Source organism: Hyperoodon ampullatus (genome assembly GCF_949752795.1).
Source record: "Hyperoodon ampullatus genome assembly, chromosome: 18".
Classification (NCBI taxonomy): Eukaryota; Metazoa; Chordata; class Mammalia; order Artiodactyla; family Ziphiidae; genus Hyperoodon; species Hyperoodon ampullatus.
Window position 1 is genome coordinate 42,379,170 of NC_136931.1, and position 25,843 is coordinate 42,405,012.

Below are 25,843 nucleotides of genomic sequence, written 5' to 3' on the forward strand. Positions count from 1 at the left end.
TATTAAAAGTAGTGATAGTAGGCTTCCTTATATAGTTCTGCGTATGAGGCGAACAGCTTCAAATATTTCACTGTTACAGATGATGTTTGCTGTAGACTTTTGGTAGATACTCTGAAAATAAGAAAATGTTCTCCTGTTCTGCTAGTTTTAACATGAATGGATATTGAATTTTATCAAATGCTTTTTCTGTGTTTATTAAGATGTTACTGAGGTGAATTACTTTGATTTTTAAAAATACTGAAACACTATTACATTCTTGGAGAAAGCCCCCTTGCTTATGTTGGTGTTTATCTTTTTATATATTGCCAGATTAAATTTTATATTCTTTTGTTAAGGTATTTTGTTTCTGTGTCTGTGAAGGATATTGGTCTACAATTTTCTTTACTTGTAATGTCCACGTTAGGTTTTGGTTCCAAGGTCATGCTGACCTCATAAAACAACTATCATTTTTGTGTATTTTATAAAAAACTTTGTATGTTATTGGTATTGATTCTAACTTAAATATTTGGAATAATTTTCCAGTGAGGCTGTCTAGGCCTTGTATTTTCCTTGTATGGATATTTTAAAATTTGGAAATATCTGTAGTTTTGGTAGTGATGTCCTTTTTTTTAATTCCTGTTATTTGTAATTTGTATGTGTCTTGTCTTCTTGATTTGTCTTCTTAGGGGTTTATCAGTCTTTTTTTTTTTTTTTTTTTTTTTTGCAGTACACGGGCCTCTCACTGTTGTGGCCTCTCCTGTTGAGGAGCACAGGCTCGGGATGCGCAGGCTCAGCAGCCATGGCTCACGGGCCTAGTCGCTCCGCAGCATGTGGGATCCTCCTGGACCGGGGCACGAACCCGTGTCCCCTGCATCAGCGGGCTGACTCTCAATCACTGCACCACCAGGGAAGCCCAGGGGTTTATCAGTCTCAATCAGTCTTTTTAAAGAACGAATTTTAGACTATTGATTTTCCTTTTGTAAGTTGCTTTCTTACGTAAGTTGCTTTCTGCTTTTATGTTTTTCTTCCTTTTAATAATTTCCCATTGGCTGTAATTTTTTCTAGCTTCTTGAGATAAAAGCTCCTAGAGATGCAAAAGTCATTGATTTTTACTATTCTTTCTTTAGAACATATATTCTTTGAATTTTAAAATTTTCTCTGATAATTACCTTAGGTACCTCACACATTATGTATGTTATTTTCATTATTAGTTACTTAAAATATTTTCTAGTTTTTATTGAGATCTGTTTGTTGACCCAGGAGTTTCTTAGACACATGTTCCTTAATTTCCAAACACTGAGTAGGTAGGTATTTAGAATCTCCATTATGGTTGTAGATTTATCTTTTTCTCTATTTTTTCAACCTTTGCTTATGCATTTGAAATTATGCTATTTGGTGCATGCAAATTTAGGACTCTAATAAATTCCTGGTCAGTGGACATTTTTATCAGTCTGAAATATTTTTATCTCTAGTGATATTTCTTGCCTTGAGGTATCCTTTGTTGAATATTCGTATGGCTACATCAGCATATTTTGCTTTGGCTTGTTTCCATGATATATCTTTTCATCTTTTAATGTCAATTTCTTTGTGTACAAAGTGTGTTTCTTATAACAACATATAGTTATGGTTTTAAACACAACTGGACATCTTTTCCAGTCTGGAAATCTTTTTCTTTTGTCTAGGATATTTAGTCAGTTTCTGTATAATAGAAATACTGATATATTTAGTTTCATTTTTATCACTTTTCTACTTCACTTTTTATTTTAAAAATTGTAGTGGAATATGCTTAACAAAATTTGTCCATTTAAATCATTTTAGGTATACATTTCAGTGGCATTGTGGTGCAACCATCACCACTATCCAGCTCCAGAACTTGCAAAACTGACACTATGTATTAAACACTAACTCCCCATTATCCCTTCCCCTGTCCCCTGGTAACTACCATTATCTGCTTCTGTGAATTTGATAACTCTGAGTATCTCATATAAGTGGAATCATACAGTGTTTGTCCATTTGTGCTGGCTTATTTTACTTAATAAAATGTCTTCAAGGTTGATCCGTATTACAGCATATATCAGAATTTCTTTTAAAGGCTGAATAATATTCCATTGTATGTATATTACACATATTGTTATTCATCAGTGGACATGGGTTGGTTTCATTTTTTGGCTATTGTGAATAATGCTGCTGTGAACATGAACGTACGAATATCTGTTTGAGTCCTTGCTTTCAATTCCCTTGGGTATATACCCAGAAGTGGAATTGCTGGATTATATGGTAATTCTGTGTGTCATTTTTGAGGAACCACCATACTATTTTCCACAGTGGCTGCTCCATTTTACATTCCCACCAACAGTGCACAAGAGTTCTAGTGTTCCAATTTTCCCACATCCTTGCCAACATATCTTATTTTCTTTCTTTTTTTAATAGCTATCCTAATGGGTGTGAAGTGGTTTCTCATTGTCTATTTGACCCACTTTTATGTTCTTTTTTCTCTCTGCTTTTTTGAGCACGTTCCTTTGATTTAATCAGACACATCCTATTGTATTTTCTCCCCTCTGTTAACTTGTTCAAGATACTTTCTTTTTCACCGTGGTACCTTAGTACTCTATTTTATGTATATGTTAGCACTAAATATACTATATACTTTTACTAAGCTTTTTCTATTATCCTTTTTTATTGGGGAAATTTTTCCTAGAGATTGCAACACACATTCATTCATCCCACTTCTTGCATTGTTGCTTCCATGCATTTTAATTCTGTGTTTTAAACACTATAATACAGTATTTAATTGTTCTATGTGATTAATACCGATTTATCTGTACATTTAAAAAAATTACCTGTACAGTTGCTCTTTAGTTCTTTCTGCTTTTCTATTGCTCCAAATACTTCTTGCAGTAGTTCTTTTTTCCCTTCAGCTTTATTAAAACATAATTAACATATACTGTTGTGTAAGTTTCAGGTATACAGTGTGTTGTTTTGATACATTTATATATTGCACAGTGATTACCACCTTAGCTTGTTAGCTAACACCTCTGTCACATCGCATAATTACCTGTAGTATTTCTTCCAGTGAAAATCTGCTGGTGCAGAATTCTGTTTCTGTGTGAAAATGTTTTTATTTTTCCTTCATGTTGGAGGATCTATTTGCTCTGTACATAATTATAGATTTTCAGTTATTTTTTCCCAACACTTGAAGATTTTATCCTATTTTCCAGTTTGTGTCATTTTTTTTTTGTTGAAGTTAGCTCGAGCTATGACTCTTCTTGTTGCTTCTTTGAAGGTACTGTATCTCTTCCCTGCTCTTTCTCCCTCATGCTGATTATAACATTTTTCTTCGATTTTCAACAGTGTAACTATGTTGTGCCTTCATATAATTTAAAAAAAATGTCTCTTGCTTGAGATTCTTAGAGCTTCTCAAATCTGTTGGTTAACACCTTTCTCTCATTTTTAGGAAATCATGTCAAGATCTGTTCAGATACCGCTTCTACCACATTCTCCCCTCTCTTTGTGGATCTTCAGTTATACAGTGTTTCATATGTCTCTTACTGGTCTTTTCTGTATTTTCCATGTTTTCTTTTTAAATCTCTGGGCTTTATTTATGGTATTTTTTATCAATGTGTCATCTAGTTCAAAATTCTGACTTTTGTGTTTAATCTCCTGTTAACACTGTTTATTGAGCTCATTTTAGACATTTCAGTTAAAGATTATCCTTTTGATTCTTTTCTTGTATAGATATTCTCTAGTGAAATATGCCATGTTTTCATGTATTGCTTCTATCTTTTAACTATTTTTTGAACATATTAATAATTATATTTTAATGTTTTAGTTTATTTATTCCAGTATGTAGATTGCATATTTATTTGGTTTTGTTTTGTGTTGTTTTTCTTCTTTTCTTCTTGATGTTTGTTCATATGGCCCTATTTCTTGGTAACTTGGTTATTTTTAGTTAAATGTTAGAAATGTAAATACTCCTGAAGTATTTACAGTTAAATATTAATATTTTAGTATCTTTAAAATTGTAGATACTCCTGAAGGTATCTTTCTCTGGAGAAGTTTTCACCCTTCTGCTAGGTTGATAAAATAGGAGTTGGATACCTTAATCCAGGCAGGTACTGAATGGAGTGCAGGTTGGGTTTTGTTTTAGTAAGGTATCATCCACCTTTGATTCCTTCTTGGCTTTCATCTGAAAACCTAGTTTGTTCACCACATTTCTTTCCTTAAATGCTTCTAAAGTTTTGTTTCATCAGTTCCCTGAGCTCTGTTTTTCACACTTTCAGTTTAGCTTTTTGGCCTTTTCAGCTTCAGAATTTGGCACATCACAAGAAGAAAACAACTATATGCTTAAGACCGCTCATGTCTCTGATTTTGTTATTACAGCCTTCTCAAGACTACTTTAAATTTCTGCTAAGGAAAAACATAGTTCTCAGCCTCTTCCCTGTGCCTAGAGTTGTCCAAGAAAAAAGCATCAACTCACTTCTCCACAGTTATCTCCTGAATTTTAGTCCCTCTTGTTCTCATTGCTTTGGCAATTCTTAGATGCCTTTTAAGAGATGATTTTATATTCATCTGGCTTTTCTAGTTTTCAGAGGGATTACTGGTTTGTTATCAGCTTTTTCTCCCTACTTGGAGGTAGAAGTCTGGAATGAGTTAAGCTATATAGCTACTTGCAGTGATTTAGTATTAATTTTGCTACAGTTGGCAGTGTTACTTTAAAATAAAAATTTATTCCTGTAATTGGTGCAGGGTGGCATTTCAATTTGTTTTGTCACTTGTGAGGATATTTTTTCCCCATCATTCTTCTGTTATCTTTAATGAATTATTTGTTTTCTTTGAGATCTTCACAGGCATATTCTCATTTCTACGTAGCAAGTTTACTTACGAAGTTTTCTTCATCAGTTACAAATCACAGAAATGAAAGTTTGGAAAGTATTTACTGTAAGAAGTCAGGAGGATCTAGGGTAGGGTTATTTTATTTGTGCGTGTGTGTTTTGTTTTTTTGTACATTTTTGTTGTTACTTCGTAGACCAGCTTTGTTAGATTTAGCTTGTGCAAATCCCTTTGTGGTCACCTTTTCGGGTCCAGTATCTGTAATCACCTCAATCTCTCTCTGGGCCCAGGGTAAACTTGATTGGCCCAGTTAGTGTGGATCCTCTGCATTCACACTGGTTGCAGATGGAGAAATGGGGTCCTCTGCCTATTGTAGATGAGAGGGGGGCGGGGTTTTAGGGAGTAAGGTGTGGGAATGGAGAGGAAATGATTGATATCTCTAGTGAAACAATAGGCAGGCAAGCTAGAATTCAGGCAGTATGTCACATTCAGAAATACAGGTCACAATCTCCTGTCTGCAATTCAGAAGTCTTAAAAAACTGAAAACAAAGTTATTTCTAAGTTTTTTTGCATATTCATTTGTCAATGGAACTGATTTGAGTGAGGCATTTTATTCTACTTTGAACATTCGTATGTTTCCTTGCAAGTGTTCTGTAAAGTATGATACGTGTAATGTATTACCTTACTAAATTACAAAAAGTTCTAAATTGAGAAACATTTTTTCTGAGGATTTTGGCTAAGTGATTGTAGACCTATACTTCTTTAAAAGGACTTGTTGCACACTTACTGTATGGCAGGTGAGTACATTGGTGAATAAAGTAAATCTGGCCCATATCTCATTGCTCTTTCATCCAGTACAATTAGAGTTTCCTGGATATCTAATTCAAATAATACCAGAAACAGAACCCTCCAAACATGTCAGTGGCTTCATTCCTAGAAATATCACTGGATGTAAATATGTGTCAGTCTTAACTACTTCCAATGTGATAATGGAAAAGCATATGAAAAAGAATGTCTGTATATGTATAACTGAATCACCTTGCTGTACAGCAGAAATTAACACAACAGTGTAAATAAACTATACTTCAATACAATAAAAAAATTTCCAGTGTAAGAAAACTATATATTTATTAGAATACTTGGCATTATGAATAATAAATTATTGAAAAGAGCCCTAACTTGTAGGTAAAACCAACAAGGGAATGAGAAGTACAATACCAAAGCATGTTAGACGTGGTTCCAATATTTGTGTAAAAAGAAAGATTGTGTTTGACTATGAGAAATGCATTAGAAGCCTGGGTAGGAGAAAACAGGGCTGAATGTAAAAGTAAGGATTAAGATGATAATTTTGATTCCATCCGAGCTACATTTTGGAAAAAAACATTTAAGTGTTTTAACAGTGGCTTATAATTGGTGTTAACGGTAGTAGTAGGCCCACCTTTGTTATTTTCACTTTTCAGCATATTTAAAAAGTAAATTTGTTTAAAGTTTTTATACAGAAACAGTTTATTGTAGTTTATTACTGCTTATTGCTATTTATTTTTTAGGAACCTGTAGTCATTTCCTCCTTTCTTTGCAGAGAGGCTTATTTAAAAGACCTGTAATGTTTTACTAATTTTGTTTAAGTGTACCTCTTATATATTTTGGTAATGACATTTATACATCTATTTGATTGACAATATGTCCTTTAAGAAATTATTTTCAACCATTTAAGATAATAGTACATGTCCAGCGTCTATTGGTTTTAGCCACCACTGATAATTTTTTCCTTTTTGACTCAGCAGCTTTAAAATTATATGATCTGTTTTGAAGACATAATCTAGCAAAAGAAGCAAACCATGTAAATGTAGACAGCTCTGATTAGTACAATCCTCAGATTGTTACTTCATACATTAACCTGTACAGGGATAATTTGAAATTGCAATACAGTGAGAAAAGTTTTAGAAGTAAAGTGAAGCATTTTTGAGAGAAGTACACACAAACTTACCCTTTCAGGCTTTCTCTTCTAGTCTAGTTTTAATGTGGCACTGTTCTTACCCTGGAAAACTCCTAGGTTGATGCCCCCTTGTGGTCTGTTACCAGAACAAATAGCACAAATGGATATAAGTAATGGAGGTCTTAATACATGTTAAGTTATTCATTCCTTTCTTTATAACAATTTTTTAAAAGTGGCTTCTGAGGAAAAACAGCAAAGGAAAATTATTCCAGTATTCTATATAGTTTATTGGTTTTAAAACTTACCAAGTATTTTGTAACTGAATGCGCATATATGTTAGCTGGACACTGACCTAAAGAAAAATAGCTTGTTGGGTAGACTATCATTGTTACTCTGGGCATCTAACTCGATTAGTTATAAGTGCCTTAAAAATATGATAAGATGTGATAGTAATTATAAGGCTATCCCACTACCCTCCCCCCCCGCCCCCCACACACGTAAATGGGGTTTGGGAAAACTTGTTGTTTATACTTTGCTTGACCTGAGAGTGCCAGGAGTTGTATGAGGCATTGGAAGGAATAAAGATTTTTGTTAGTGTATTGGTCAGTTTAAGCTTATTTGCTTTTCCTGACATTATTGGCAAGGTCTTGTTAGTGTGTGAGTGTGGATTTGTGGAGGAAGTGGAGAAGTAGCAACATCAGTCAGTGTTTTAAGAAAGACTGCAGATATAAACAGCTGCTTTCCCTTTTACCCAGTAAGATTCACGATGGTTGAAAGCAGTCTAATACAGTGAGTATGGGCTTTGAGGTTAGATAGACCTGGTTTTAAAACTGATTTTATCTCTTATCAGTTCTTAGGCAGTTATATAATATTGGGGAAGTTACTCCATTTCTGAACATAGGTTTCTTCTCTTTAAGAAAAGGGTTAAGACCCACCTTATTGAACTGTTTCATCATACGAAGTCTTGGCATTTACCACTGTTATTATTACTTCTTAGGGAAAGGGCAATTTTGAGTTATAAAGAAAGTGTACCATAGGATTTTCTTACTCTTGGGCCATAGGTAAAGACCCCTAATGGTAGAATGAATGTGTCTTTTAAGTGGTAAATCAGTTCATAGTCGTTTTTCTTTAGGGCAGACTTAGCGTTGTGCTACTGCAGAAGTACATATTTTACTTATAAATTTTTGGCTATAAGTGTGATTATATTAAAGAATTTACTAGGTCAGTTATTTTAATACTTGAAGCCTACTAACCATTTATTTTTATAAAAATGATTCAATAAGTTTTTTTCTTTAGGAGTAATAGTTGCATGTTTTGGCAGATTAACTTAAAAAAATAAACTAGTATTGTTCCTCGATTGCCATCTTATTTTTAAAAAGCTTGTGTGAAGGACAGCAAAGTAATGAAATGTTTTTTGTTGTTTTGCTTTGTTTTTCAAAAGTTGCTTTTAGAACCAGGCTCACTATCTTAGTCACTTTATTTAATAATAATTAATCTGAGTCCATTTCAGAAGAAATAAGGTTATTTGGAGTTATTTAACTTAACAGGAAAAAAAGATTTTAAAACCCAGATAAGTTCAACTTTGAATCATAAGATTTTCTCCTTTCCACAAATTTCCTTGGCAGCTAAGTTGTAAAAGTTTACTAATTTTCTTCTTTTTGAATAATTTGCTATAAAAAAGAAAACTAGAAAGATATCTCAGAATACAAATACAGCTGCTTGGGTTCAAATATTTGTTGGAATTAGGTGGACTATAAATCATGTAAACAAAGATTTAACTGTAGACATACCATCAGAAGGCTATTGTATGTATTCATACCTGCCTCTTTCATGTTTTCCTTTATTTCTTGGGTTCTCAAAATATCTAGCCTACATTTGGATAATGTCTAACTGAAGACTCTTGTTCCAAACCCTGGATGAAACTAATAAAGACTTTAATGAAGACAGTATTTTGGTGGTGAAAATTTCTCTTGCAAATTATGAAATGGATTTTTGGTTTTTTATCCGTGAATATCTTGGGGACACTTATTTTAGGAAAGAAAAGGGATGGGGGAAAGATAGCTACAGCAAAGTGGAGAGTTAAATAGTGAAGGGTGATGGCAAGAATACATGCCATTCTACCAGGAGCTTGTTTTTTAAACATAAAAAGCATATGTGCCAAATTTACATATTTACTAATTAAAAAGGCTTCCTGGAAACATTAAGTAGACTTATCTTCTATAACCTTTAACATTGTCACTAATGGATATTGCATAGAAAATTTCATCGAAGGTCCTTTAAATAATGTAAATGATTATGAATATGTAACTAGTTAATATGCAGCTACGAAAGGATTATCATGTAGAGGTTAATGAACATTCTGCTCTTATGGTTTGCAGGGCTTTTCTTTTTGTGCTTTTGGCTCACTTCATGCTTGGAAACACATGCATTGGGATTGGAAAGCATCCTGACTGTTTTTGGGTCTCATCTTTTAATAGGGTTGTTAAATAGAAACTTTATAAAAAGGATTTCATGAAGATTTTTTTGCTTTTCAATTTACATTTAATTCTGTTTGTCTATTTTATAATTACTGCCGAATCAGAAACAGTGAAATGGATTGATGTAGTTTTAGCCTGGTTCTTCCAGATGTAAAGTCAGTACTTTATTGTACATTATCACTGTTATTAAGTGTTGCTGTGTGATTGATACTTACTGAGAGATCTTTATTCTAAAACCGACTTTTTATGCTGAGTTAATGTGTAGTATGGTTGGGTATCTGATTACAGCATGCATTTTGGTACAGAATTGCTGCCTTAGTATTTATTTAAAATGTCCTAAAGGAAGACATTTACTTCAGGAATTAAATGTTATAAAATAGAGGAATTTAGTGACAGGCCAAAAAAAAAAGAGTTGTGATTTTTGGGTGAAACATGGAGCTTATATAAGATACAATATTGGTATTTAGAACAGTGAACAAGAGCAGTGTTTCAAACCATGTATACTGCTATGTTTTTCATGTGACATTATATTAAGCATATTGGTTTTTATACCTTAGTTTCTGTCTCTAAAATGGTGCTACAGTATTTGAGATTACTGTTTAAAAATTTTTATTAATGGGCAGTTTAAAAACATGATTAGTAATCTTTGAAAACAGTGGTGTTTTTTTCTTTTTAAATTGTCATTCACGTGTTCTTTTTTTCCTTACTGGTTAGTGTTCTTAATTTGTTTTCTGAGCATTTTAAGAACCTATTGAAATATCTCCAAGGAAAACAAATAGCTTTTATGTTTAATTTCATTGTTTTAGTATTACAAGCGTAGCTTAAGCTGGCTATGAAGTACTTAAAATTTTATCATAATTCATTGGGGGGACAAATTGGCTGTTCAGAGCATCTCTTTATCCCAAGTATTTCTTCTTGAAATGTAGTAGAAAAACAACACTGTACTCATTTTCAGTGCATCAGAATAAAAATTACAGGTGAAAACATTTGGAGATATACTGACAAAATAAAGTACTTTCACTACTGTCATTTTTTTTTAACTGATGAAATGTGGATGTTACATTGGTTTTTTTGTTATTTATAACATTTGTGTATTCTACAAAATATGTAACATTGAAAACAGGCCTGCAGATTGTACAAAATACTAGTTATCTTATATCATATGTCACCTAATAGTTATGAAGCGGGTTTTGTACCAAAGTATGAATCGGAAAGCTGTAATTTGTTCTGCAGTTATCAGCCTGCGTTAGAGGGGTATGATAAAGTGTGCTGCTTAAAAACTAACATTCACATCTCTGTGCATTTGACAAATAAAAATGTATATTGAGGTGCTTTTAAATCTGTAAAGCCAGTGTTGTAGTTTTCTGATAGAATGATTTTGTAGCTTTGTGCATAGCCCTCTTTTTTCATGAGTAGTTATCTGTTTTCATGACAGGTGGTCACTAACTGCCAAGAGAAAATCCAGCATTGGTGAGTGAAAGATGGTTTTATTACATTTCTGAAATACTAATGAGGTCATCTATTTGTATTTAAGTAAAGCATACACATTTTTTGTATCCCATAATTGAATTCTTCTAGTAATCTCCATTTTGAATCCTTTTGATACTAATTTATATTGTCTTTCATCGTTTACTGAATTACATGTTCCCTGATTTCCTGAAGTTGTGTCACCATTTGTGTTTATTCTAATTGCTTTCTTTTTTCCTTTCTTGTCTTTTTTTTTTTTAAGTTAGAATAGTGTTACTATCATTATGAAGTGGAGACAGAGGAATTTTTGAACCTGACTAATCATAGCTCTATTTGGGGACTATTTTTTATATATGTAGTAGAATAATAATTTGAATCAGTTGTTTTAAAATAATGATGGGAATGTGCACAGATACATTTTCCCAAAGTTTGAAAAATCTAATTAAGTGCCTGCATCTCAGAACTTGATTTAGAGACCACACTTTTCTAGAGTGCAGAGAGAAAGCAAGCATATCTATTTTAATGTGCTAATCTATAGTTAATAGGACAATGCTTGGTAAATAACACGCTTTCCTGTGTCTTGTGAGGAAAATGCTCAATTTAATGGTGAATAAAATCTTATGAGTTGTCATGAGGTATAGCTGTTGATCTTACAGATATCAAATTACAATATATCCATGCTGTGTTTACGAAGATTTTAGTGAGAACAACAAAAGCTGTCTTGATTATTGTCTGAAGGGTTATTGCAAAATCATGGTAACTGCCCCTTTAGCGGTGAGATTAAACCTTTGGTTATACACCATCAAGCACATAATATTTTGAATTTATTTTAAGAGGCTTTTTCTTCATGCCTGAGAGATCTCCAAGGAAATAATTTATAGTTAGTGTATATCAAATGTTTTTTGGTTTAAATGCACATAGGCTGCAGGCAGTGGATAAGAGTGAAAATCGGTGCAATCTGTACACATCATTTTATTAAATTCTGACTTTTGGCTTGCAGAAATAATCTAAAACTAAATAATATCCACTTTATAAATAAAAATTCAGGGACTTCATTAATTTTCAATAAATGCAGAGTTGTAGTTGCATCCACTGGTGGTTAAGTCTGTCAATATTTCCATAATGGACCATTCGCTTTTCATTTAACATTCAGTCCAGGTTAAAACTTGAAATGTGAGTCCTTGGTCAAGGAATTAACCATTTTTCCCCTGCTAATTTGGCCAAAGTGATCCATTTTACAAATAATTCCCAAGGGAAGTTTTATTAATGTGGACTTTGGTTTTGGTAAGTAATTCACGAAATTAGTAAAAGGTTGATTCACTCAGCATAGATACTAATTTACACAAATGGGTGACTAACAACTTGCTTCTGGTTTAAGATTCTTTCCCTACCAGACTGAGAATTCTTTAAGGCTAAGGGACATGTTTTCATCCTTTTATCCACAGCATCTCCTACTGTGTTTGGCACATTATAGGCACTTAATAAATGTTTGAGTAAGTAAAGACCAAATATTTGCTAATTTTTGTACAATGTTTTTATAAGTACTATAGCAGTACCCAAATCTGATGAGCTTGACAGACAGAAATGCAACATTTACTTCAGGGCAGGTTCACATGACTCAGTCTCAATTTCCAGTTTTCCATAGCTCTCCAAACTAAAGCAGCTTAGCATATTTACCTTCACATATCTTAAAGTAATATAGTACCTTATCTATACATTAAACAATTAAAATAATTTTTTCTACTTAGAATTTGCTTTTTCCTCTGAATTATTTTTAATATGGCTCAGGAAACAGACTTTTATGTTTGTTTTTACTGAGGGTCTGATATTGCTAGAATCCAAATGGCCAGTGAATTCACGAATTTATTATATTAAAAAACTGAAACCAAGTGTCTCCAGTTCCTCTGAAAGCCAGGAAATTGCTATTAGGGAGCATTGTGGAATTCTTGTGATGTTTTTATTATCTTAATTCCACAAAAAAGATTGAGTTTCTGCCATATGCCAGTATTATGCTGCTGTTTGGAACTGAAAGACCCTGCCATGGAGAAATTCATAGTTGGGCACTAAACAGGGAAATCACAATAATTTTGTGCTATTTGGTTAGAGATAGGAAGCAAGAACAGAGACTGGAGCTATTTTTAAGGGTGTCTCATGCACTGCTTTTAAAAGCATGTTGCTTTTCACTCTAACCTTTGGCATTAGCATAGTCTAAAATACAATTCATGTACCTAAGTTACCCTTCTTTATGAGTATATACCAATATAATGAGCAAAACAACGTGTTTTTTTAAAAATGTAGTCTTCTGCTAGTGATGTTTATGCTCATTTGTGCAATTTTAAAGGATTCTTTAAGGGATGAGTATGAATATTTTACCTTAAAATTTTTCTTAATGTAGGCCACAAAATAAAAATATTTGTAGAAATGTAGGAGTAAAAATGGTCTGGGGCAATGGAGTCTGACCCCAGAAATCTCTTCCAGAAAATTAATTCAAATCCCAGAACTTTGGTGACCTAAAGACATTTATAGTATTTGTTTAATTAATAACAGATAAAAAGGAAATGTTTGAGCCTAATAGTTGAGAATTTGTGCATCACTTTTAGAGCTAATAGTGGTTTTCAATTTAGTGAAGATTTAAGAAAATTTTTAGGTACAACTTTTTTCCCTTATGTCCTTTTTACTTAGGAAATTTTACTCAGGAAATAAGGCATTATAAAATCCACACACTATTTTCTCATTAAAATGTGGATATACTTCCTAGTGTTTGATCCGCTAGGGGCTGATTATTCTGTTTGTAGATTATTTGTAATTTTTAATCTTTTAAATTCTTCCCTAAAGAACATGGGATTTGGAGCCACAGACCTACATTTGAATCCTATCACTTACTAACTTTGTCACCTTGGTTGAATTACTGAGATTTTTAGTTTTCTTCTTGTAAAGTGATAATGATAACTACTAAACTTGAAGGTAAAGTGTGAGACAATGTCTATAGAGCATCCACACTGGCACTCAATAAGTATTAATAGTAACTCTGAAATCTTTTTTGAAAAATTTAACTAATTGTCAGATGAAGAAAGAAGGAAAAACCAAAAAACCCTCCAAAGCTTTGTAAATATTCCTGAATATTTTGTATTCACGCCATTGTCTTCTTATATCATGATGGAGAGATGGCTTCCTGAGTGGTATTGTTAAAGCTTTATATTAATGTTTTTAAGTAACTTTTATGATGAAGAATTTCAAACAAAGGGTGACAGAGTTCTGTACTGAACCCACATGTACCCATCACTCAGATTCAATGATTATCAACTCATGATTGCATCTGAACTGTTTGTTTCCTTTTAAAATAGCCTATCCTACCCTCTACCCCCACCTCCATTTTGACATTACTCTGAAGCATTTCATCTGGAAATATTTCGGTATATATCCTAAAGACATAGAAAATTGCATATTAGCTGTTTAAATTTTAAATTAAAAATTTGAAATTGGGCAGTATATTTATAGAGTTCAAACTTGAAGAAGTACAAAAGGGTATAAATGGTATGTAGTTTCCCTCTTACCCTTGTCTTCCAGTTCTCACTTCTCTTCTTGGTAAACGACTGCTCTTTACCAGTTCCCTGTGAATCTTTTCAGAAATTATTTGCACAAGGGGTGTGTGTATGTATGTGTGTGTGTATATGTATGTACGTATATGTATGTGTATTCATCCACATATTTATATTATGCTCCCACTCTTTGATAAAAATGAAATCACACTGTACACTGTACATTTAATACTCTACTTTGGAGATTGTCTTCAGTCATTAATTAACTCCTATTCTTTATGTTCCCATGAACTTCATTGTGTGTCAAATGTCTGATTTTTAGAGTTACCAAATATTTTTTGGTATTTATTTATTTTTAAATAAATAATGACCACATGACTGAGAGTATGACTTATACAACTCAAAATACATCCTTGCTAAGCTGTTGTATCCATTATTTATTGTTTTTTAATAAAATTACTCCAAAATGTACTGGCTTAAAACAGCAACCATTTATTTACCTATATATGGTTCTTTGGTTGTGCATATTGGACTGAACTTACCTCTGTTGTATTCTCCTGATCTTGTTTGGGCTCACTCGTGTGGTTGCAGCCTTTTGGTAGCTGGGTTGCCCAAAATGGCCTCGCCCACAAGTCTGGTGGCTAGTGCTTGGCTGTTAGCTGGGCCTCACTCCATGTGCTCTTTTATCTTGCTTACTTTACATGATGCTATAAGGGCAGCAAGAATGGAAGCTGCAAGGCCACATTCTGTTGGTCAGAGGAACTCATAAAACTAGACCAAATTCAAAAGGTGGGGAAATAGACTCCACATGTTGGTGGGAGGAGTGACAAAAAATTTATGGTCATTTTTAATGCACTATAGATGACTTCTGTTGAACATGTCCCACAGAAAAAAGAAGTCTCATTACTTGTGTTGATTTGTGAGAATTAAATGGAATATGGTATCTGATGCCTGGCACATACAAATCATCTGTATGTTAGGCACTGTTTGTAATCATAAATTATATGCATATGAATTGTGTAAAAAAAAAAAGTCTTGTTTCCTGCAAATTATCTTGACAGTTTTAAGTAGTAAAGATATCTATGAAATTACCCGAAGCAAACTTAAATCAAAATTTAGAAAAAGCTATTTTATATTGCTCAGATGTTTAATTTTAGAAAGAATAGCTTTAAATTTGGATGTAAAAATTCTGAAGCATGTGAATTTTGAGAGGGGGGATTGTAAAGCAAACTTGACATTTGTTATTTTTCAAAGGAAACTGGAAAAAATAGTATTTTAAGAAAAAGAGTAATTAGTTTCTAGCATAGGTTATAGTCAAAGTATATAGTGAGAAATAACCAAGAGAGCATGCCTAAATAGATAAAAATCACAGGTGAAGATTTGATGATTTCTTTTTTTCTTTTTTCTTTCTTTCTTTCTCTTTCTTTCTTTCTTTTTCTTTCTTTCCTTTCTTTTCTTTTTCTTTCTTTCTTTTCTTTCTTTCTCTCTCTCTCTCCCACTCTCACTGTCTCTCTCTTTCTCTCTCTCCCTCCCCTTTCTTTCTTTCAATTCCTCTTTCTAGTTAGTCAGTACAAATAGGTGAATATCTATATCTACCTCTGATGTTTTTGAGGGATACCTTGCCCCACAAAAGCACTGAACTATTTTAGAACAATGCTGTGGTTTCATAGTGTGTTTCTCATGTATTACCTGAAACAGTGTTTTCTTGCCTTGCCTTCATATGCTTATATAAAATTTATTTTTTATGCATACTATATGAAATATCGATCTGCATACCTTTAATACTTTAAGAACATTTATTCATGATGATGAGTTCACTCCTCAATGTTAGGTAAGTTTGGCAACCATATTTTTCAGAGTCTTCATTTTACTGACCACAAAGTTTTCAGTCACTGTTTTGTACAGGCAGGCCCTCTGTTTGGGCTTTTTTATTTTTATGTGTCGTAAAATCTTCCAGTTTTCTGAAGATTTTACATACTTTTGTTGGGATTTCTGTTGTTATTTATGAAAATGTCCTTAGGGGCAAGGGCAAGAGGGAGGAATCATATATAAAAACGCTCTTCTCTGTCATTCTTCAGGTTTTTTTTTTTCTGGTGTCATGTTTTAGTACATGGGTTGGGATGTTAAGTAAGTTTTGAAATTTTTGTGGATGCTGTTTCAAAGCAAATTAAGATTAAAAAAAAGATTCAAGTTGAATGTTTTAAGAATGATTTTTTAAGAAACAAAATCTGTATTAAGTTTAAAATTTTTTATTTTGAATATAAAATGAATACATATTTACTGAAAGGTAGAAATAAAAGAATAAAGGTAAACTTACTCATAATTCTGAAGAGAAGCTAATTCTCTCCCTCTCACTTTTTAAGACATTTTGTTTTATTTCCTTCAGCTTCTTAATTCCTGTTTGTGTCACTGTGGTCAAATTGTAAATGCTTAGGGTTTTTTTCTTTTCTTTTTTAAAAGAGTTAATGATTTTTAAACTGTAATTAGAATTTGTTAACTTCTAGGAGTCCCCTCACCTTTATATCATGTTTTTGGAAAAACCACACTAGTTTAATACTTAAAACATTTCTGAAAATAAAAGGCAAAATTATATGTTATAGGGGAATTTTTTCCCCCCAAGAGTGTAAACTATTATAAAAAAAAAAATCCCTAATGACATCTCGTTTAGAACATAGTCTTTGAATGTATTTCCAGTGTCTGTATATTTTGGTTCACAGTTTCTCACAGTCAGCTTAAGTCCAGTGAGTATTTTGATATATCTGATTGAGGCTACACCTCAATGCGATTTGGACACCTCATGATTTTTCATCTTTGTCTTAACTGTATTAGGTTTGAAAACTACATTTCTTTGCACTCTTGATTTTTTTCGGTTTTCGTTCATTTTTATTTATTTATTTTATAAAATGAGAGCAGCATGCAATAAAACTCTCAAGCACAGAGCACTGAGGCCGAAGGGTAAATATTGCAACAACAATGCTTGACTGAGAGGTGTATCATTCAGTGATAATCTAGAGTTCATGCTCTTGTTTCGAGATACAGAAGTCTAAATTCTGATGTACTAAAGACAAAAGGAGGTGTGGCTATCAGTGTATGACTAAGGAAAATGTAAGCTGTAAAAAAATTAGGCATGTGTACAATTTAACCTTTTTACTAATTTATTTTGAACTCATGACCAAATTGGTGATAGTTTTCCCATTTTTCTTTTTATTTAAATCAAGCAAGTTATAGATAATTTTGAGAATGTTATGTATTTGGTGCGTTCAAAGCCAGGATTGCTATTTTTTTCCTCATGTAAGACCTCTTGAAAGAAACAGTAACATCAAGGGATCTGAGTGGACTTCTGTTGAAATTTATGCAAAATATAGGGCCTTTTTCTCAGGAAAAGATCTAGAGTTTTTATCAGTTTTTTATAGGTATCAGTGACCATAAAGGGTTATGAACAACAAACAGAAGTTTCCTTTTTTTCTAAAGTATAGAAAATAAGAAATTGAAATGATAAAACTTATGAATTATGCTTAGATTTAAGTAGAAACTGGCACAAACATTCAAAGCTTAAGTCAATTATAAATTATCACATCTCAAGTCATCTTTTCTTAAAAGTCCCTCCTGATTTGTTACAGAAATATGTATCAGTTGTAGAAAATTTGGAAAATAAAGAAAATAAAAATTGCCTATAAACTCATCACCTAAAGCTAAGACTTAGGCACTTTGAGGGCATTTCTTTCACACTTAATGTGTTTTTATATAACTTTTAAACTTTCTTACGTTGAATTCACATCTCATTCTATTCTTAGAGCAAAAGAATACTGATGAAGAAACAGGTACCAATGATAACTGACAGGTGTGAAGTTACATGTGCATGGTTGTTGGTAGAGGGCACAAATTCCTCTCTCCCAGCTTTGCTGTGTATATCCACTGTACTCTGTTGTCTCGTTGTTGAAAACTTCAATTGAAGAAATCTCGTAGAATGTTAGCTGCGTCTGTCTCTCTTTGGATAATTTCGTTTCATTAAACTTTTGAGAAATTGTAAGTTTTTATATTTAGGTTCATCTGTTAACCTATTTCTAAAAATAAAGTTTTCTGATAGACTCATAAAATATAGAGAACATAGATTATTTCATCAGCATCTTCTGATATGTTCCCTAGGTATGAGTTGAGGAAAAGGAATATGAGACCATATTGCCTGAATTTTGAATACTGTCATTTATCTTGATAGTATTTTATTTTGCCATGACCATTTTTTTACAATGCTGTTGATTTAATACAGATACATTTAAATTGTTAAAAGTGTTCCCCTTCCCATCAGATTGCAGAAGGCACAACAATGTAGATCCGTCTTTCAAGAATGTTTTTATTGCTTAATATAACCTTGATAATTTTTTATGCTGTTTAAGAGGATACTTTAAAAAAATCAGTAATTCCTTTCTTTAGAAACGAAAAGATTTCTCTCTTTACAATGCCTGAATTCAGTATTCCTCTATTTTCTTAATTTTTGAGGTAGAAACCGAGGCATCCATCAAGTCAGTGGATCTTTTTAACAGAGAAGCATTGCAAAATAAAAAGACATGCTATATTTGAGTGATGATCCCTGCAGCATATGGCATAAGGCTTGGTTGCAGAGCAGGCACTCAATAAATGGTGAATTGAATTGAAACAAAGGTTTCTTGGATGCGTAATGGGACATTCTAGAGTGGGTATGATGGACTAAAAATCATTTTTAAAAAAGATTGTATATTTATTCATATATATTCCAAAACCTTTGGGTTTTATAATTTTTTAAATGAAAAACTTGAAAGCATTAACTCTGCCCCAGATCAGCCCAAATATTAACACTAATGTAAAGCCCTTTCCCTTTTTTCCCTTTAAGCATCTCTTCATGTTTTCTGCTTTTTTGTTTAGGATATTAGGTAAAGAGAATGACAGAGGAGATGTTTTTTTAAATGGGCTTAATGTCTGTTTTCTGCCTATTCCAACTTCATACATTAAAGTGAAAATTAACAAAATTTTATTTCAGTGATTTGTTTTATTTTCCTTTTTTATTATTGAAAGCTGGAAATTGGAGTCTTTAATCACTTGTCTCAAAGAAGGGATGTAGAACCTTTTCTTTTGCTTTACAAAGATTTTCTTTTATCCGTTGCATTTAAGAAGACAATTAAAAATAAGGAGTTCCTCTTATATTTCTCCCATCTCCTTTTTTAGTATTCTATTATGAAAATCTTCAAACATACAGAAAAATTGAAAGAATTAGATGAACCTTGATCACATGTCTATCCATACCTCAACCCTTAATCCATTTTTTGTGATGCATTTCACAGTAAATTGTGGACATCTGCATACTTCACTTATAAGTACTTGAGCATACACATCATTTAACTTACTGTCTCTCAAATACCTTATGAAAATAAGGTATTTCTCATGAGATCTGTCCTGATCTTCATCCTTGAGGTTAAGGCTAGTTTGTAGTTATGTCCTTTTTTTTTGCTGCTGCTTTTTAATAACAATAGATGCTTATCAGAAGGCTTTTATTATATTATAGCACATGATTAGCAAGACTCAAAAGAAGATTATAAAAGTTTCTTATATGCCTTATAGCAGTGCTTTAGTTCTTATTTTCTATAAGGAACGTTGCATGAGGATGTCTGATGCAAATTAAATCTTATTTATTGGATAATTCTTTTAAATTAAGAATTGAAGGCTGAACCTAATCTGTAAGGATCAGATATGGTGAAGCCAAACAAAGAGGTCTATATAGAATAAATAAGTAGGCTTTAGAGGTTTATCCTAACTATATCTGGGTTTTATTTTCCATTTGAAAAAAATCATTTTAAGCAGTCTCTTCTTTGACTACATATTTTACAGTCTCCAAAAATTTAGTTATATATTTCTCAGTGGCACAATAGAAAAAAAGCTATTCAGTTTTGGTACAAATAAAGATAGGTACAACCTTCCATAACACATTAGTTCTTAGAGTCATTTTTGCGTTTTCTGTTTTATAGGCTTTGTGATCTTTAATGGGATTATTTAAGCCCTAAGTATGAGAGGGACTACTTGGAGATAACTGTTTGACCAGGCACTTGATGCTGGATATTTCCACTAGTGGGAATTTCAGGGAGAGAGTTCCTCAAGCCATAATTTCTCCCAGAGACACTGCTTGACTCCTACTTGCCTCCCTTCAAAAAGGATTTCTGCATGAGCTGCTTTTTAAATTATCTTCTCTTTTCTTTTTGTATTTTTAGAAAACAATTCAAAATTTAGAAATAGCAACTCCAGTCTTAAACTGTTCTCCAATATGTCCACATTTTTGTTCTAGAGAGAATTATTGATAAGTTTAAAACTGAATATGCATGCTTTGGAATAATACTGATATTGATCTCTTGTAGCACCTTGATTGAACGTACTGTTCTTTTAATATATAAAAGAGATGTTTTGTTAGAAGTCCCCCCTTTTCAGGTGTATTTACCGGACTAGTATATATTGAATGCTAACTTGAATACTAGCTGTTTAACAATTGTAGGAACATTTAGACATCTAAGCATTTGCAAAATTACTTATCTAAAACTGCTAGTGTTTGTAGATTTAATACTGAGTTCACTGTGTGCAGGTATTGTGTCACATCAGATCTTTATGGACAGTATCCCATTTATTGCTTGCACCAATCCTGTTTCCAAAAGCTTCCTGAATTGTTACATTTAGCTATACTTTTAGCAGTAAGTTGTGCTATTTGTATCAAATTGAATGAATTTGACATAGTAGAATTATCTTAGTGGGTAATATAGTCTTTCTTTAAAATTTTAGAATTGGGGTTTTTTTGATGCTTCATGGAAAAAGGGTCATTGGATGCTCAGTGTAGATGTACAGTGCTGGGCAGGGTGTTAGGCCGTTTATATTTAGTCCTCTTTGAATCTGTGCGATAGTTAGGCATTATTCCAATTTTACCATTGAAGATACTACAACTGGGGTTAATTTGTTTATGTTAAGTGGTGAATCTGGGATTGACCCTGTGGTCTGACTTCAAAGCCATGTTCTTTCTGGTATATAACCCTGTTCATGAAGTTTCCTAACATTTTATTCATATAAAAATGTATCCGGAAGGATCATTTTTGCCTTAAATAAAGACATTTTATGTTTATTTATAAAAAAGGATTCAAGAAGAAATTTTTTTAAAAAACACTAGAACATTAGAAAATGAAAACTCTTGCTTGAAAGAATACAGGTCAGAAGACCTAGGTTAAGGTCATTGCTTATTGCTTATCTCTCCTTGATAGAGTAGATCTAATTTCTCTTAAACGTGTGTTTTTTCCATTTTCCTTCTGTTTTCTCTTTTGTAAGAGGAAGATGTTGATAAGTGACTGCAGGAATATTTTAGGATGAATAACAATATATATGTGAAATTTCTTGGTATTTTTAAGACTAAATGGGATGATTTTTATTATGTTACTCTTGTTTTAGGGGAGCTAAGGAGTAAACTGAAACCAATTCCATGATTTTTATAAAGCAGCCATTTTTATTATCTGGAGAGATTATCTATGCTGCAATTTATTCTAATTTTAATTGAACCATATCTACATGTTCTTTTAAATTACTTGCTGAAATGATGAGTTTTTTGTTTTTGTTATTTTTTAAAATTGAGACCACCACCTGTCTGCTTTAAAAAATTTCAGTGCTCTGGTTTTGCTTGCAGCCTGCTGCCTAGCAGGCAACCATTAGGAAACCTCATATCCAGAGAAGGTTTGAAAAGAGGTATCTCATTGTAGGGCTATTCAGTTCCAGCAGGTGTGAGAACTGAGTAGGGTTCACAGTGTGGAAACATATGACCATTTCTGCTCCTACAAAATTACATCCTTTAGTGGTTTGAAATTACTTTATTTAGGTAGCTCTGTTTAGATAAAACATGGAACAGACTCCAAGGCCCAATCGAAATGCTTTTTATATTACCTCTACCTAATTTCTTTTAGCCCCTGATTGATTGTCTCTCACCTTAATAACATTAGTATGAATAACTGAAGGGTTGATGACTCCACCACATTTTTCAACCTGAAGTTTTCCGAGGAGAACTGAAGCATCTGATCAAATTTTGTGTTTGTGATTTCTGTTCCAAAACCAGTGTTTATTTACTCAAAAGCTGTTATCTTCTTCCTTCATCTTGAGCCCGTGTCCCTGCAAACTCACTGTCTCCCTTAATTTCCAAATTTTATTTAATTCAGATGATCCTCTACCTTAGGGAACACTGATTCTCAAAATGTGTGTGTTCTACATCTAAAAGCTAATGTCCCTGAGAGTCTTTATTCTTTGATATATGTATGGTGGAATAATGCCATTGCTAAATTTTATAAAAACACGATTTTAAAATTAAAAAACACTTTAATCTTTAAATTGCTAAAATTAGGTGTTTGATTAGCTTGTCTTATGATACACAGTCTACTCGAGGAATTGTTAATTTGTGTATTAATTTAGTATTTGGTATTTTTTTGTCAACAGGAAGAAAGTAGATAATGACTATAACGCCCTTGAAGAAAGACTCAGTACCTTGCCTGATAAGTTGTCTTATAATATCATGGTATGTTTGGTGTGTTTCTTTTAAAGTAATATGTTGTTTCTTGTAAAGATATTAACTGTGTAGAGTAAAAAGACGTTTCTTTGCTTTATGTGTATTGATTCACAAATTGCCTCCCTGATGGCCTCGATCAGAGGTAGCTACCATAGCAAGGAAGGTTTGTTTTTGTTTTACTTTATAATAATACACTAATTGTAGTAATAGTTGGTATGTACTTTGCCTTTTTTCAGATTTATATTAAATTATCATGTTATGATGGCATAAATGTTAGCATAAAATTTGACATATTTGGTATGCAAATTTACTATGTTAGAAAACTAATTACAACAGAAATATGGCATGTAGTCATTTCCTGTTAGCCAGAGCAGGAATACACCATAATGTTGTGTAATTCACAGAATTAAACCCTAGAACATTGATTTTATATAAAAAGGTGCTGCTGATTTTTGTTTGCATGATGTTTCATATCGACATAGCAGTCTATTCGTGAGCCCTGAATTAGATTCTTTCATTGCATAAATATTCTTTTTCATGAAAACTGTGTTCTTAATTAAATTAGCCCAAATATTTTGAAAATGTATTGTTCTTTATTATACCAGCTCAAATATTTCGTAAATTTTGTAAACCCTTTAAAGCTATGCATTTGTTAATTCCTGTTTCGCTCAAAAAAGAGACTGTTTTCTCAGAAATAATTTTCAGTTTTTAAAAATCAAAGTTATTCTTTATTAACTTAACATTTTATTTCTAGTTTGCTTTCATTTAGATTTATGAATGAGCAAAAAATATAGACATTCAGAAGCAACACTAATTTCTCTGAAAGCTATATGTAAATATGCTCTTTTCTTGTTTTAATGTTGATTTATTAACCTAAAACAATTTTCTATAGGTTTTCCTAGTGAAATTTTAATATAATGTTAAATTTCCATGAAATTGACATTTTATTTTTCCTAGTGTAGAGATAAAAAGGACCTTCACACAGAGCTTTTAATGCTGCTTTATAAAATGTAGTTTTTAGTGTTTTTAATTTTTTTGCCTCCCCCCCCCTTTTTTTTTTAAACAATAGGTACCATTTGGCCCCTTTGCCTTCATGCCAGGAAAACTTGTCCATACTAATGAAGTCACGGTTTTACTTGGGGACAATTGGTTTGCAAAATGTTCAGCAAAGCAGGCTGTGGGCTTAGTTGAGCACCGGAAAGAACGTATGTACCAATTATAAATGATGTTTCTTTGCTGGATGTGTATTGGTTCACAAAGTGCCACGCTGATGGACTGTTTGCTATTAAAAGTACCTTCCATTGATTTATTAGATAAATATAACAAATATCCAGGCTATTTGTGATTCTTTCGAATTGGAGGTAGTTTAAGCAGATCTAGCATTTGAGAATGTGGGCTGGAGAATGGAACATCTGGTTGGAAATGTCACCCACATTAGTATGTTTTCGGAAATTACCAAGTGTAAAAGTTACCACATATGGTTTTGTAGGTAGAAGTTGGATAGGTATAAGAATTGGGGTCATTTGATATTTTATAATTGGTTTGTTTTAGGTGCTTTTCATAGACTTCCGCTTTTTAATACTTTAGCACAGAGAAGGAATTTACTTCCTTCTCCTTCTCTTTATTGAGCTAAGATAAATACCTATTTGCAAAAGTAGAAACAGTTCTTAACCATGCGTTTTGGTTTGGAAGAAGTCACATTTCCATTTTACAGAAGAAAAGACCAGGTGGGGAGAGATGCTACCTAAAATGTCACCCTTAAACTTAAGTGGTTTGAGGTTTCTGCCTCATTTTATTGAGGTAGTTCTAGTTTTCTTTATCTGTGATATTGTTTATTGATTTATACATATCCACACACACACGTTGTGTAGTTGGATGGGTTGGCTTGGGTGCTAGCTTAGTTGTGTTTTAAAATTAGTTTTATTTAATATCTAATCTATGTTCTTATTTCTGTAATAGCATACTTAAATTGATAGTATAATATCACCCCTACCTGATTTTTAGCCTTCTAGTTAAATATGCGTCTGAAAATAAATTTTTGAGGCTCCTTCTGTATAAATGAGGTCATGTAGATAGAAAACAGCTGAGTTTTCTGAAGCTGAAATTATTTCACTTATACATGAGTGGGTACTAGTTGGAGAACTCATTTACTCAGTGAAAATTCTGGAATCTATATTTGGAGACTCTAATTGCAAATCAACTCCTATAAGTTTATAATTGATATATATTTTGATCTTTTATGCCACTAATCAGAATCTTATTGTTTGGCTTGTGTATAATTTCTGGCGATGATAATTCTTTTGGCATTACTACATTAAAGTAAGTCATGTATATTAGAGCAAAGAGAATGGGCATAATTCTTTAAAGGCCTTTCTTAATGGTGAAGGCTTTCTTTATCTACTGGGGTAACTCTGCTGATATGAAATCAGTTCATAGTCTTTTGAAGTTTGTTCACTTTGATTTTCATATGGATATTTCAGCAAAGAAATCTTTAGAATCAATTTGACTTATATTAATGGAAGAATACTTTTAATAGAATAGAAAAATATTTTCTGGTAAATCACATTCCAATGTTAAATACGGTTTTAGGAAGTGACCAAAACGATGACTTTTGGGGTCGATATTTATCTAAAATAATTTTCAGAATACATAAATAATAAATTATGTTTGAGAATCTATTTTGCTAAATGAATTCTAAAAAGTTGTTATCACACAGTTTTATAATAATTCATAATAACTGAAGAAATTGTTCAGGCATATTATTGTACTTAACATTTATTAAGAAAAGATACTTTATTTTCCTTAAGGCAGAAGAAATAAAGCAGGTTAAACATACCTACCTCAGTGTCAACAGAGTGATTGGGGAAGGTGAAGGGAGGTCATTGCATGTTTAAAAAGTAATCAAAATACAGGACAAAATGGATTTAACACCACAATAAAAGGATTCAGAGACAGTGACTCAGAGGAAGATCATTTGTAAGAGGAAGATGGCAAGCTCAGTGTCCTACCCTTTTGCTCACATCTGGCATTTTGCCATTTAACATGAATATGACCAGCTTTTTAAAGT

At 32.5% G+C, this 25,843-nt stretch overlaps 1 protein-coding gene across 1 annotated transcript in view; it reads left to right on the plus strand.

Moving 5' to 3' along the window:
* URI1 (URI1 prefoldin like chaperone) overlaps positions 1–25,843 on the plus strand; it is a gene marked incomplete at its 5' end in the record, with an annotated part of 64,461 nt that overhangs the window by 15,848 nt on the left and 22,770 nt on the right. Inside the window, 3 exons of the mRNA XM_079724192.1 lie at positions 10,658–10,692; positions 22,707–22,785; positions 23,846–23,981. Coding sequence (XP_079580318.1) covers positions 10,658–10,692; positions 22,707–22,785; positions 23,846–23,981 — 250 coding nt within the window. The remainder of the gene's footprint in view (positions 1–10,657; positions 10,693–22,706; positions 22,786–23,845; positions 23,982–25,843) is intronic.